Source organism: Alligator sinensis, unplaced genomic scaffold, assembly GCF_000455745.1.
Source record: "Alligator sinensis unplaced genomic scaffold, ASM45574v1 scaffold143_1, whole genome shotgun sequence".
NCBI classification, from domain to species: Eukaryota; Metazoa; Chordata; order Crocodylia; family Alligatoridae; genus Alligator; species Alligator sinensis.
In genome coordinates this window covers 1,013,722-1,027,082 of record NW_005842156.1, presented here as the reverse complement: position 1 = coordinate 1,027,082, position 13,361 = coordinate 1,013,722, and the positions used below count along the sequence as shown (strand labels likewise).

Genomic DNA, 13,361 nt, shown 5'->3' with positions numbered 1-13,361 from the left:
GTAACCTGGTCATAAAAAGAGACTAGATTAGTCAGGCATGATCTGCCTGCTATGAACCCGTGCTGGTTTCCCCTCAGCATAATTTGTCCTGCCGGGCTCTCGCAAATGTGAGCCTTGATAATTTTTTCAAAGACTTTGCCAAGGATGGAGGTGAGACTGACTGGCCTATAGTTGCCCGGGTCCTTCTTCTTCAGAGAGTGATGTTGATTTACCTGTACCATTAGCAACGATAAAACTATTATTAAACAATGTGTGTTTAATTTGAAACACAACACACATTTATCAGTAAGATTTATTATCATAATGAGAACTACTCATGGAAATTTCCATAGACATTTGGGCTGGAAGGTACACTGAAGGATCATCAAGTCCAGCCCCCTGTCCCAGGGGCAGGAAGTCAGCAGGGATCATAGGATCCCAGCAAGATAAATATCCAAATGTGTCTTGAAGGCGTTCAAAGTGGGTGCTTGAACCACCTCCAGTGGCAGTCTATTCCAAACCTTGGGGGCTTGGACAGTAAAGAAGTTCTTCCTTATGTCCAGCTTGAATCAGTCGTGGCGGAATTTGTAATCGTTCGATCTTGTCATCCCTTGGGGCACTCTGGTGAACAGACGTTCCCCCAGATACTGGTAAACACCCCTGATAAACTTGTAGGTGGCCATCAGATTGCCCCTGAGCCTGCGCTTTTCCAAGCTGAAGAGTCCCATGGCTCTCAGCCTCTCATCATAAGGTCTGTTTTCCTGACCTCTGACTATGCGCGTGGCTCTCCTCTAGACTCTCTCAGCTTCTCCACATCATTTTTGAATTGTGGAGCCCAAAACAGGACGCAGTACTCCAGCTGTGGCCTCACCAAGGCCGAGTACAAGGGGAGAATGACATCCCGGGATTTGCTTGAGAAGCACCTATGGATGCAAGCCAGCGTTTTGCTCACTTTACTAGCCGCAGCATCACATTGAAGGCTCATGTTCATCTTGTGGTCAGTCACGACCCCCAAAGTTCCTTTCATCTATAGTGCTGACCAGCGTAGCACTGCTGAGCCTATAAGCATGCTGTAGGTTTTTCCTCCCAAGGTGGAGGAAAAACACATTTTTCGGTGTTAAACACCATCCGGTTCTCATCCTCCCATTTCATGAGCCTGTCAAGATCTGCCTGGATCACCCTCCTGTCCTCAGGTGTGGATGCTTTACCCCCGAGTTTGGTGTCGTAGGTGAACTTGGCCAGCCCGCTTCTGACTCCATGGTCTACATCATTGGTGAAGATGTTAAATGAGTACTATGCTCTTTAGTCTGTGCAAAGCTGGGGTTATAGGGAACGTGATGAAAAAAATAAAAGGTAGCTGTGATCAAGCACAGGCCTATGAAATGCTCTGTGTGCATGTGTGCATGCATGCTTGCATCTGGTATGTGTATGTGTGTGTGTGCAAATATTTGTGGGATCCAGTTCTGTTCTGGGCCACTGCATTTAGTCAAAGCTTTGAAGTATTTGAAATGTCTTAGTCTTACTTCCTAGACCATTCAACTTTTTTCTAAATTCAAGAACTGATCAGTACATATAATTATATAAGCAAAAAGAAATTTGCTTGTGTGAACAGTAGTATTTCAGGTCATTTTAATCCGTGCAGGCTTCTTGTCACTGTTTAGTTAAAACTTCTGCGATACATTCAAAACCTGCATATAGACAAATTCTTCAGATTTTACTTATGTAGTGGAATTGCTACAGGTCAGATCTTATCAGCAAAGGGCATTATACCATGTTGCTGATTCTTTTCATGGTGAAAGATTTTAATTATTGCTAATGATTATAAAAGAATAGCATTTGCCATTTTTCTTCAGAGATTTATTATGATTCTAATCTGTGTTGACATTGTTTAGGTTACTCTGCCAACAAAAAGATTAAACTAAGCTATGCACACTTTTGTTGCATAGTGTGCTTTTCAACACAGTGATATTGGTGTACTCGCCATAAGGAACTGGTATGTCTAATATGGTTAAACTTATATGGATGAAAAGTATAATTTTCCACATTGCCCATTTTCTTCTTTTACAAGTGGCATTGGAAGTTTTGATCATGAATTTAGTTTCTGCAGTTTCTTTATGTTTTGTGATTTTGATATTAAAAGATGGAAATGTTTCAATTTTTCTGGGTGGCTTAAGAATGGAGGTATCAGACAGAAATGGGGAAGGTTATGTTAATGCTGAAAATGTAGTGACTTGCCCGTTTTAAGTCATTTCTGCTCCACCTGCTTCAAACTCAGAAATTGTGGTTTTGAGGATTCTCCAGGGAGTCTTCTACCTCTTCACTCAAGGGTTTTTGAGGCAGATCTTGAGAGCAGTGGTACAGGGGCATCTTCACTGCCTCAGGTTCGGTTTGACAATTGCAGGTGTTGGCAGGGAGGCAGGACTTAGTTTTTTCACAGCTGCCTTAGGAATGGTACAGAGCCAATGTAGATGTGCTTTTGGGCACTCCTGAAGATTCCTCTCCATGTGAACTGCTGAATACAGATGAGAGTACTCGTATAGAGTTAAGCCCAAATTTAAGTATTTTGCTGAATTGGGGAATAATCTGCAAATCTTTATGCCCTTGAGTAAATTTACTTATATCCATCATTTTAATGAGTTAAGTGGGAGATCCTCTTATCTCTTCTACTGCACTGATTAAGAAGCCTAAACATCCTGTTAGGATAATCAGTAATACTTGTTTTTTAAAGCTTGTCCTAAGTGCCCTAAGTATTTACAGCCTAGTCCTAAATTAGCAGACAACACCAATTGTATAGCATGACTTTTTCTTGACTGGATGAAATGAAATATATTATAACAGTATTTTGATTTAAATTATGCTCTTTTCACAGTTGAACAACCATTCCTAATTGCTGTAAGAGATAATATAATTTATGGGCTTTCTCTGAACCCAGAGGAGAAGACCAATGATGCCATGGTTCCAATAGCTGGGGTTCAGAATGGTGTTGATGTTGACTTTGATGACTCAGAACAGATGATCTATTGGGTTGAAAATCCAGTAAGTTAAAACTTATGCTTAAAATGTGCAATCAAGAAATATCACCCATTTAAAAATTGTGTTTTGTCTACTTTTTTAAACATACTAATGTTCCAATAATAATTACATCAACTATAACTGACAAAAGTGTTCTTATTGATTTGTTTTCTTTTTAAAATTTTTCTGGTGTAGATTAAAGAAGTCTGTTTCCCTTTTTATATTATTTTTCATTGTTGTCTGGCTTTGCACTTCTTGGTCCAGTGAAAAGCAAAGGATTGAAACATCCATGATGTTTTTATGCTACTCCTGGTCCAGTCAGAACTACCAGCAGGAAATATCAGAAATCTTATGAGAAATGTTTCCCAATACTTTGCATATGATCATCTTCTCTGTTTCTCCTGTATATTTAGTTAAGGCTAAATATTGCGTAAACAGGTGGGTATCTTTATGAGTAGTTGCATTGAATTCAATGGACTATTCATTAGAGTGAAGATACTCATATACTTATCAGAGTAAATATAGTCATATACCAGGGGTTTTCAATCTTTTTGTTCGGTGTACCCCTGGCAGCCAGTCGAGAAGCGGGGAGTCCCCCAGCAGCCGGTCAATGAGTGGTGGGGAGGGGGAGGGCCTGGTGGCCAATTGGCAGCCGGGATGGAGGGTCACCCAGTGGCCAGTCAACAACGGTAGGGGAGGGGGAGGGAAATGGAAAACAAAAGCACCAGTAGTATGCGGCGGTGCAAAGTGCTGCTGGACCCTCCCCCCGCTTCTCCATGCCACTGCAACATACCTCCTGGGGTCTTCCCATGTACCCCCAGGGGTTTGCGTACCCCTGGTTGACAACTCTTGTCGTATACACACGTTTTCAGGACTGGGTCTCAGTCTGGCTGTTGCTCCTTTTATGATGCAGCACAATAGAGAAGCATATATATATTTTAAAAGCAGGAAAACATGTTAGGAAAAACAACAGGAGGCTCTGGGGAAAGATAATATTTTGAAAATAGCTTTAATTGCTATTGAAAAAAAATGTCTACATTTTAATTGACAGAACCACTTTAATAACTGCTCCTGCTGAGCTAATAAAAACGCCTTCTCTTTAAGGTCATCTTACAACAACAACATTTCCTAGTTTTTGCAGGGTAGAAGCCTATCTGAGAAAGGTCTGAGGAAACCTCTGAAAAGGACTTAGCAAGGAGTCTACTGAGTGAGCAACTAACCAGTTATGCCATGGAGACCCCCTCTTTAACTTTTATTCTGTGCTCAGTTCTGGAAGCATGGTGTTAGCTAGGAGTTCCTGTATACTATGCTGTACAACAAATTATTCACATTACTTTCTCATCCTCTACCCACACTAACATTTGTTTAGGCTTTTCCCTGCTAAAGAAATAGTAACAATTCCTATTTATTTAATTTTTGTCATGTATTTTTTACAGGTTTCTTCAGAAATAAAAATATTTTCACAGTGAAGAAGAAAAGGGACAAGTAGTACAGTTGTCCCTTGACAATATGCATATATATTTTCAAATTAATTTGATTGACCTATTTATGCACTTTTTGAGTTTCCTTTCACATGAATGTTCAAGTAGTCAAGTTTTTCTGGCCACAGAATAGCCACAGAAGGTGAATTTCACAGCTGTGTGAACAGTGCATTAGTTTGATATTCCTGGAAACCAAAGCCCAGATCTAGAAGACTGTTATATGTTTAAAACCCTGTGTAAGTCTTCGCAGGATCAAGGCCTCATTTTCAATTCCCATGCTTCTGTATGTAGGAGCATATTACTGAAATGGCCCTCTTAAGCTTTTAAATCTAGTCCCCTGCTTTAAGAGGCAACCATTTATCCAAGAGTCCAAAAAGTTCTTTTTGGTTTCAATTGCTTGTATTTTCATCCAGCCAGAATACAAAAACATAGCAAGTAGTAAACAACACAGATAGAATTTCTAATGCTTGTCTGCTAACTAAAATCAAATTCAAATAGTTACTAATCTACTGAGTTTCAGCAGACCTTGATTCTGAGTTGGGGAGCAGTCCGGTTCCAGTCCAGCAAGGCAGTTAGATGTGTTCTTAACATTAAACCTCTGAGCAGCCCCATTGAAGATCCTGGGATTACTCATGTGCTTAAGTTTATACCAAAGCACATTGCTGGCTGAGATTCTTTACTCTCAGCATTTTCTAGAGTGAAGCCCACAATGAAGCAATTATCACCTCAGTTTCTGGGAAAAGAAACTTGGCTAGCTTATTTATTTCAGACAATTTTTTGAGCTTTAAAACAGCAGCAATTTATGGTGGAAAAATGTTTTGGTTGTGAAATCACAGCATATTGTGTGGAACACATCATGTTTATTCCCTTCCCTCTGCTATAGAGAAGTCCAGTATAAACCAAAGTTATACATTCTCTTCTGTTCAGAAAGATCTTAGGCTTCATACATAATATTGATCATTTCACAGAGGTATATGACTATAGTGTTTGCTCTATGCCATTGGCTTCCAGGGATGGGGTACTCTCTCAGACCTCCATACCTTTGGGGCTCTGTCCTTGAGTCACCATTCAGCAGGGACCGGTGGAGTGGTAAACAGGTTTATCTTTATTAGGAACAGGGTTCAGCAAATCACGTGCTAACAGCTTGCAGGGAGAACTGCAACTACCCACCACCACAAACCATACCCACAGGGCATCAGGGGGAAAGACTGGGTCATCCCACTGCTGGCCCCTTAAAGGTACATTCCATATACCATATCCCCCTTCTTTATTTTGGGAGCTCCCGCTTAAATAGTTGGATGTTCATCAGGTGCTACTTTAACATAGAACGTTTGAGGATCATGGAGCCAGAGGTTGCTAGCATTTGGTTCACCGGTGGGGTCTAACCTTTACTGCTATCCCATTATATAGTCCTTGTACTTCACAGACAGTCTCACCGCACGTCCCCTCTTAGTTTGCGTGATGTCATCAGGTTCCTCTGTGGGTACTGGTGGAGTCTCTGAAATATGATGAAACACTTGCTTGTGGTGGTCTGGTTCTTCTTCTGAAGTTTGTTCTGCTGCCGTCTCTTGAGGTACATCAACGTGTTCTGCTGGTACTGGTGGTTAATCCTTTCTTAAGTGTCTTCTGTTCCTCCTGTAGACATTACCACTGGGAGTTTTAACTATGTAGGAGAGCGGCTTATCCCTTTTTGCTGTGATGGGCGCTGGTGTCCAACCTGTACTTGTTTGCATCCTTACTTTCTCCCCCTCTTGTAGAGGTGGCAAGAATGCAGCCGTGAAGTCCTAGTGGTCCTTTTGGTGCCTTTGAAGATTCTGCAACTTGTGGGAGGCATTCAGTGGTAGTCGAGGAGTTAGCACCACCGTTGTAGCAGGCGGGGACTGCGCAAAAGTCTCCCCATCAGAAGCTGCGCTGGAGCATACTCAAGACTGGTAATGGGCATGTTCCTCAGATTAAGTAAAGCCAGCTATAGATCAGAGCTGTCCTGCAAAGTCTTCTTAAACATTGATTTGATGGTCTGAACTGTGCATTCAGCCTGACCATTGGATTGTGAGAAACCTAGGCTAGAATGGGGAATGGTTATGCCCCAGTCAGTCGCAAATTGTTTCACCATGTGACTTGCAAATGGCATGTGATCACAGACAATTTGTTTAGGTATGCCATGGTGAGCAAACACTGACTTCATTTTGGCAACTACCATGCCAGCTGTTTTGTCTGGTAGGTGCAAAACTTCAGAGTACTTGGAGTAATAGTTGACTATGATCAAATAAGACTGTCCCTGTAGGTCAAAAATGTCCACTGCCAGTTTTAGCCAAGGCAGGTCTGGGATCTCATGTGAGATCATGGGCTCTTTACAATTATTGGGTTGGAGCTCTTGACAAGGTGCACAATTAACAATCCATTGCTCACTGTGGGCATTCATTTTTGGCCAATACATCATTTGTTGAGCTCGTGTTTTTGACCTTTGTATGCATTGATGGGGCGAGTGAAGTAATATCATGTTGGTCCTTGCACCACTTGGAATGATTATTTTCAACCCAATCATGAGCAAATCATCCTGAATCTGGATTTGATCTCTGAGAAGCCAGTAGGGCTTTATTTCAGGTTTGACTTGTTTTTCATAGATTTCATAGACATTAAGGCTGGAAGGGACCTCAGAAGATCATCGAGTCCAACCCCCTGCACCAGGGGCAGGAAGTCAGCTGGGGTCACAGACCATCCATTAAGATGTTGCACTCTAAGGGTTTGTTCCTTGTCAGACTTTGAGTGCTCCTGTAACTGCTGCAGTAACTGGTCACTGAGTGGCTCCATTTCCGTTAGACCATGAATCACCTTTTGTGAGTGGAAAAGATCAGGTTCAGGAGGAGGAGTGAGTGTTGTGGCTCTAAAAAGTGTGTCAGCCACTAACATGTCTTTGCCTTTGGTATAGTGAATCTGGATGTGCTATTTTTGGAGCTGCAACAGCATCCTCTGTAGCCATGCCGGAGCCTTTCCTGTGGGCTTTGCAAAAATTGCTTCCAGGGGTTTGTGGTCCAACTGGACCCAGACCTGGGTGCCATACACATATTGGTGGAACTTCGTCATGGCGAAGACAATTGCCAAAAGTTCTTTTTCAATCTGCGCATAACTTCTCTTGGATTGTGTTAGAGCCCTCAAAGCGTATGCAATTGGTTGATTCTGCTGAAACAGACATGCTCCTAAGTCGTCTTTGGACACATCAGCTTGGATTTCCAGCTGCTCTACTGGGTTGAAGTACTTGAGCGTTGGTGCTGTTGTGATGCTTTGCTTGAGCTTATCCAGGGCTGCTTGATGCTCGGGTTCCCATTGCCAGATAACGTCATTCCTGAGAAGCGCTCTCAGAGGGGTCATCAGGCTTGACTCGTGGAATGTATTGGTTCCGAGGAGTCTCTGAAGGCCTTTTTTGTCTGTTGGAGAGGGCATCCTGTTGATGGCTTCCACTTTGTCATTGTCTGGTTTGACACCATCTTTTGAGTCCATATACCTAACGTTGTTGACTAACAACTGTATTTTGTCCTTATTAAACTTTATTTCTTTCAGACGTCCTCTCTCCAGGACTTGTTTCAGGATAGGGTCATGCTTCTCTTTGGTAGCATGTTATCCGCGATTATGTGGATTCCTAGAATGTCACCAAAGCACTCATAATTCTTCTGTTGGAATACTTTGCTAGCTGACTTAACACCAAAGGGAATGCGACTGAAGTGGTACTACCCCGGTGTGTTAAAGGGACACAGCTCTGCTGATTCCTTGTCCAATTTGACTTGCCAGTAGCCATCCTTTTCATCAAGAATGGTGAACAGCTTCTTACCTGACAAGCTCTTCTGCACATCTTCTACAGCGGGAATTGGAAAGTGCTGCCTCAGCACTACCTTGTTGAGGTCTTGTGGGTCTAGACAAAGTCATAACGAACCATCCTTCTTTTGTGTGATCACAAGGCTATTGACCTAGGGTGTGGGCTTAGTTTTGTAATGCCTCCTACAGCTTCCAGCGTTTCGAGGGCAGGCTTCAATTTGCACAGGGTATTTTTCTACACCCATGCACCACTGGGTACCGGGTGGTGTGGTACCGCTAGGTCGACATAGATGTGGTGGGTACCAGGAAATAGGCCCAAAACTTCAAAAACGTTCGGGTATAGATTGAGAAGATCCACCTTGGTTGCAGGTGCTGTCAGAACCATTCCATGACCTCATCTGATATAGTCTAAGGTGCTGCATACCATCCCTACCATGTATGGGTGGCTCACTATTGTCTGTTATATAAAAAGTTAAATCAGATTCATTAGCACCAAATTTGCAGTGTGCAATGATTGTACCTTGTGGTTTGATGCACCGCCAAATGCAACCAATGTAACATGAGCTGGAATCTTTGCCTTGCAATGCCTTTGCTACACCTGCTGGGATAGCGTTTGCTTCTGCTCCAGTATCTAACTTAAAAGCAACTGGCTAGCCAGCAATCATGACTGCTATACCAGGCATTCTGGTTATCAAAGGTCTGTGAAAGCTGCCCTGCAGACACTGTGCCGACATATAGGGTACTGACTGCTTTTGCAGATATTGGAGTCTCTCTCTTTGATATGCACATTTTTTGCAAAGTGGTTCACTCCTGAGCATTTGTAACAAATTTCTCTAAAAGCTGGGAAGGACTGAGGCTTGTGTATGCTTCCACACCTTCTGCAAACTCTGCCTTTGTTAGTTTGATTGCCCACCTGTGGAGCAAACTTCACTGATGGCTTGCTTTGTTTTTGCAAAGTGCTCTGGCAGCTTTGCTTTTGCTCAGCTGTATGCAAGCTTGCTTCTGCAGACGTAACTTGGGCCTGAGCACTTGTGAGAGCCTTCCTCTGCAGATACCCACAGCCTGTGCTAGGGTGAGGAAGGGATTTTCCAGAAGCCTTTCTTTGAGTTTGCAGTCAGTTATGATGAAGACAATTTTGTCCCTCAACATGACATCCTCAGCAAGCCCAAATTCAATGCTGTGCTCTGCTTCTAAGCTCTGCAACAAAATCATCTATGCCTGCAGCCTCATTGTATCTAAGCTGCCAGAACTGATACCTTTCGAAGACAAGTGTTTTTTTCTGGGTTCGCAGTATGCTGAATGCTGCAAACACCTTTGTAAAAGTTTTGTTATTTGGGTCTGCAAACACCCCTTGCATGTTGTTGTAAATTTCTAGGGCTTTATCCCGAATGCAGTGAAGCATGACTGCAATTTTATAATCCTCTGCCTCTTCCTCAGCCTTTGTGACTACAAGGTATAATTGAAGTTTCTATTCCCATCTCCTCCAATTCTCCCCAAGATTTCTAGTAAAAGTTAATGCTGGTGGAGGTTTGAAGTGCTCCATTTTTTTTTTATTTGAATAAAAGCTGTAACCCTGTTAATCAGGATGCTGGTGACTCCATTGAGAGAGACGTTACTTCTGACACCATATAGTGTTTACTCTATGTCATTGGGTTCCAGGGATGGGGTACTCACTCAGACCTCCATACCTTTTGGCGTTCTGTCCTTGAGTCACCATTCAGCAGAGACCGGTGGGGTGGTAAACACCTTTATCTTTATTAGGAACAGGATTTAGCAACTCACATGGTCACAGCTTGCAGGGAGAACTACAACTACCCACCACCACAACCACACCCACAGGGCATCAGGGGGAGAGACTGGGTCATCCCACTACTGGCCCCCTAAAGGTACATTCCATATACCACAATGACCATTAGTTTTGATCTGAATTTTTCAGATTAGAGTGGGCGATGAGAGATTAAGACACGCACTCTACAGTGCTCTACACATGCACTTAATATGCTTTGGACCAGGTCTTTTGTGTGTGTAAACGGTTGTAGATCAGTTGAAATCAGAGAAGCTGTGACAGCTAGCAGCAGCAAAGGATCTGACCCACGTTATGTATAGTTAAGTACATGTGTAAACTCTTACAGGAATCAGGACTAAGCCTGGCAACCTGAGTCAAAAGGAATATTAGGTTAAGTATTGCATATTTTCTCATGTGCACTAATGCATTAGAAGGTGTGGGTGTGTTTTACCTTGGATGCCTTTATGTTGCAGAGAAATATTAATTCTCATGTAACCACAGCTATTTGAGAAACTTGTGTATTCAGTGCTTCAGGGGTGTACTTGGTAGCTGTGTTGGTCTGAGACAAAAAGACATACAAAAAACTAGAACTCGTGGTTCCAAAAAGATACCTTTTATTATTAGACCAACTTTTCTTGCCATTTTCCAGTTGGTCGAATAAAAGGTATCATTTTGGAACCACGAGTTCTAGTTTTTTGTATGTATTCAGTGCTACACTTCTGGAAGGGTATTGTTGGTTTTCTATAATATTGGTTATAACACCAAGTGGAAAAATATTTAGATACACCTTTCTAAGTAACAAAAGACTTCAAATAATTACTTTTAATCACTGACTTACCCTTGTCATTGATCACAGTGTCTAGTTGCCACAAACTATTAAATGTATGCATGTAATCTAGTTTTCATTATGCAAGAGAAAAGCACCTCAGTGTTCAGGAGTCTGTTTGATTCTAGCTGCTGTTTGAAAAATATTGTCAGATCTTCACCGAGAGCTAGAGCTGAACTTTACAAGTGGTGTATGACAGTTCAGTAGAAGGCTGCAGGCTAGTGTATCACTTCACATAAGTGGCAGCTGTGCAGCTGAGGAATGAGTTTTGTCAATGCTGTATTTCAATCAGTCTGCAGCCTCAGGTGGACAAAGAAGTGATTATGAGACTACCTCCCAATCCAGACCCTTAACCTCCAGGTGAGCCTTATGAGCAATCCCACATTGTTTCCAGTCCTGACAGAACTGAAGCCCCAGAGGTGTATCTACACAAATCCTTAAATCGTAAACTCTTTTCATAAAAATGCATTTGTCTCATATCAAACTAAGTTAGCAAATTGTCAGCCTTTTCCCTCTTGTTCATTGTCTCTGTAACTACCACCCCACTGCTGCTTTTCCTCATCACTACATGTTGCCTTTGTTACTTCGTCTTTGTCTACACTAGAACATTTTGTAGCTGTGATTCATGCCTTAGTCCCTCTCTCCCTCATGACAATAACAACTGAGGCTGTAAGCTAGAGCTCAGGTGACTTCACCATGAACGATTAGAGAAAGACTAGAAAATGTGATGAAAAATATATGAGCCCTGCCTATGCTGGGACTTTTGCTGGTAGATGTATTGAATCTAATTCTAGGTCCTAATTTTCCTAGAATTGCAAGCTTCCAATGAAAGTGCTTGAGACACATCTACACTAGTCAGTAGCATAGCTAGGGTTGAGTGCCTGGGGAATGACTCTTGGGTGCCAATTTAGAGGAGGCACCAAAATGGTGGCCTTCCTGGGAGCCTACATGGCAGCAGTAGCCTTTGTGCAGAGACACCGTGCCCTGGAAGTAGCAGCTGCCACCTTTGAGTCTCTGTGGTCAGGTAAGACTCTCTGGGTGCATCTGCATCTGCAATTAATGCGATGTGATAAAATCCAAAGCTCTTGGGTGCAGCATCTACACATGCGCCCAGGACAGCAGCAATTTGAGCCAGGGTGGAGCAGGCGTCGGAGGGTCAGCCCCAGGTTCCAAGTGGTGGTGTCAGGTGCTAGAGGGGCTGGTTGGGGCATGAGCGTGCCAAAAGTACAGAGCTGTGTAGCTAGGCATCAGGCAGGAGTCTGGGCCCCTGATTCCTGGGCTTACTGGGCACAATTTACGCCCGCAGTCAGTCTACACAAGCATTTTTTCATACTTAATTACTCCAATGTAAGATAGTACTGTTCAGTACTGTCTTATGGTAGTGTTAACTAGTTTACTGTGCATGAATACTGGTGCACATGTAGACTGTGATGCTTTACTATGGAGCTAATTAGTCTACTCCACAGAAAAATGTACATGTAAGTGCAGTCTCTGGTACTTGGCACATGCCCTTCTCCCTAGGTGTTTGGCATGCCCTACAGCAATTCTCCTGTGCTAAAATTTCTAGTTATGCCTGATAATAGCATTTAAACACTGGTAGCAATGTGCAAACATGCCTACTAATTTTTTGGGGGTAGATGAGGCTTTGCAGTCTCCTGATTTAGAGTGCTGGGCAGATATATAACTAATCCAAAGCAGGCATCGGTCTACTCCAGTCATAGAAATACATGCTTAATTCAGCCATGAACTGGACCCAGTATTTACACAGAATCTTTGCTAGATTATAAATTGATTAATTTTAGGTTGCTCCCTTTGTAAACTGTGAGCTAAATTTTGCTGTCACACATCCCTACATTGCTTCTGTAAAGTTGACACAAACTGAAAAAAATCCCTCAAGGAACAGCTATTTTACTCATCTCTGTAGATGACAGCCTGATAAGATTATTTTAAGTTCTCTAAGTAAAATAAGGGTTCCCTCAAATAGCATAGCTAAATATCAGGTGAAGATTGGCAGGTAGAGTGAGAAATACATATGGTCTGTAATCATGAAACAACACTGAACAGGATCGCAAAGATAGCCTATGTCAAGTTTCTTGACATTACAAGTTTTTTAAAGCCTGAATTTATTCTGAGGGGGGAAAAAAATATCACGCTTTTCCTTTATTGTATTTTAACTGTATCAAAGCTGTTTTGCTCAAAACATTTGCTCTTTTACATAATATATATATATATATATATATATATATATATATTTGAGAGAGGTTAACATTCCAACTTTCTATTTTTTATATGAATACTCTACATTATATGTATATACATGCATACATTACACACACACGCACATACATACCATATACACACTACTATATATATTACTATATGCTACATAGTAGATTCATAGATTCATAGATGTTAGGGTCGGAAGGGACCTCAATAGATCATCGAGTCCGACCCCCTGCATAAGCAG

The 13,361-nt window shown here is 42.1% G+C and overlaps 1 protein-coding gene across 5 annotated transcripts in view; it reads left to right on the top strand.

The window, feature by feature from the left end:
• Nucleotides 1-13,361, top strand: part of LRP2 (LDL receptor related protein 2) — a 208,573-nt gene that overhangs the window by 98,156 nt on the left and 97,056 nt on the right. For all 5 annotated transcript variants that reach the window (XM_025206453.1, XM_025206452.1, XM_025206451.1 and 2 more), the window contains one exon: nt 2,849-3,015. In XM_025206453.1, coding sequence (XP_025062238.1) covers nt 2,849-3,015 — 167 coding nt within the window. The remainder of the gene's footprint in view (nt 1-2,848; nt 3,016-13,361) is intronic.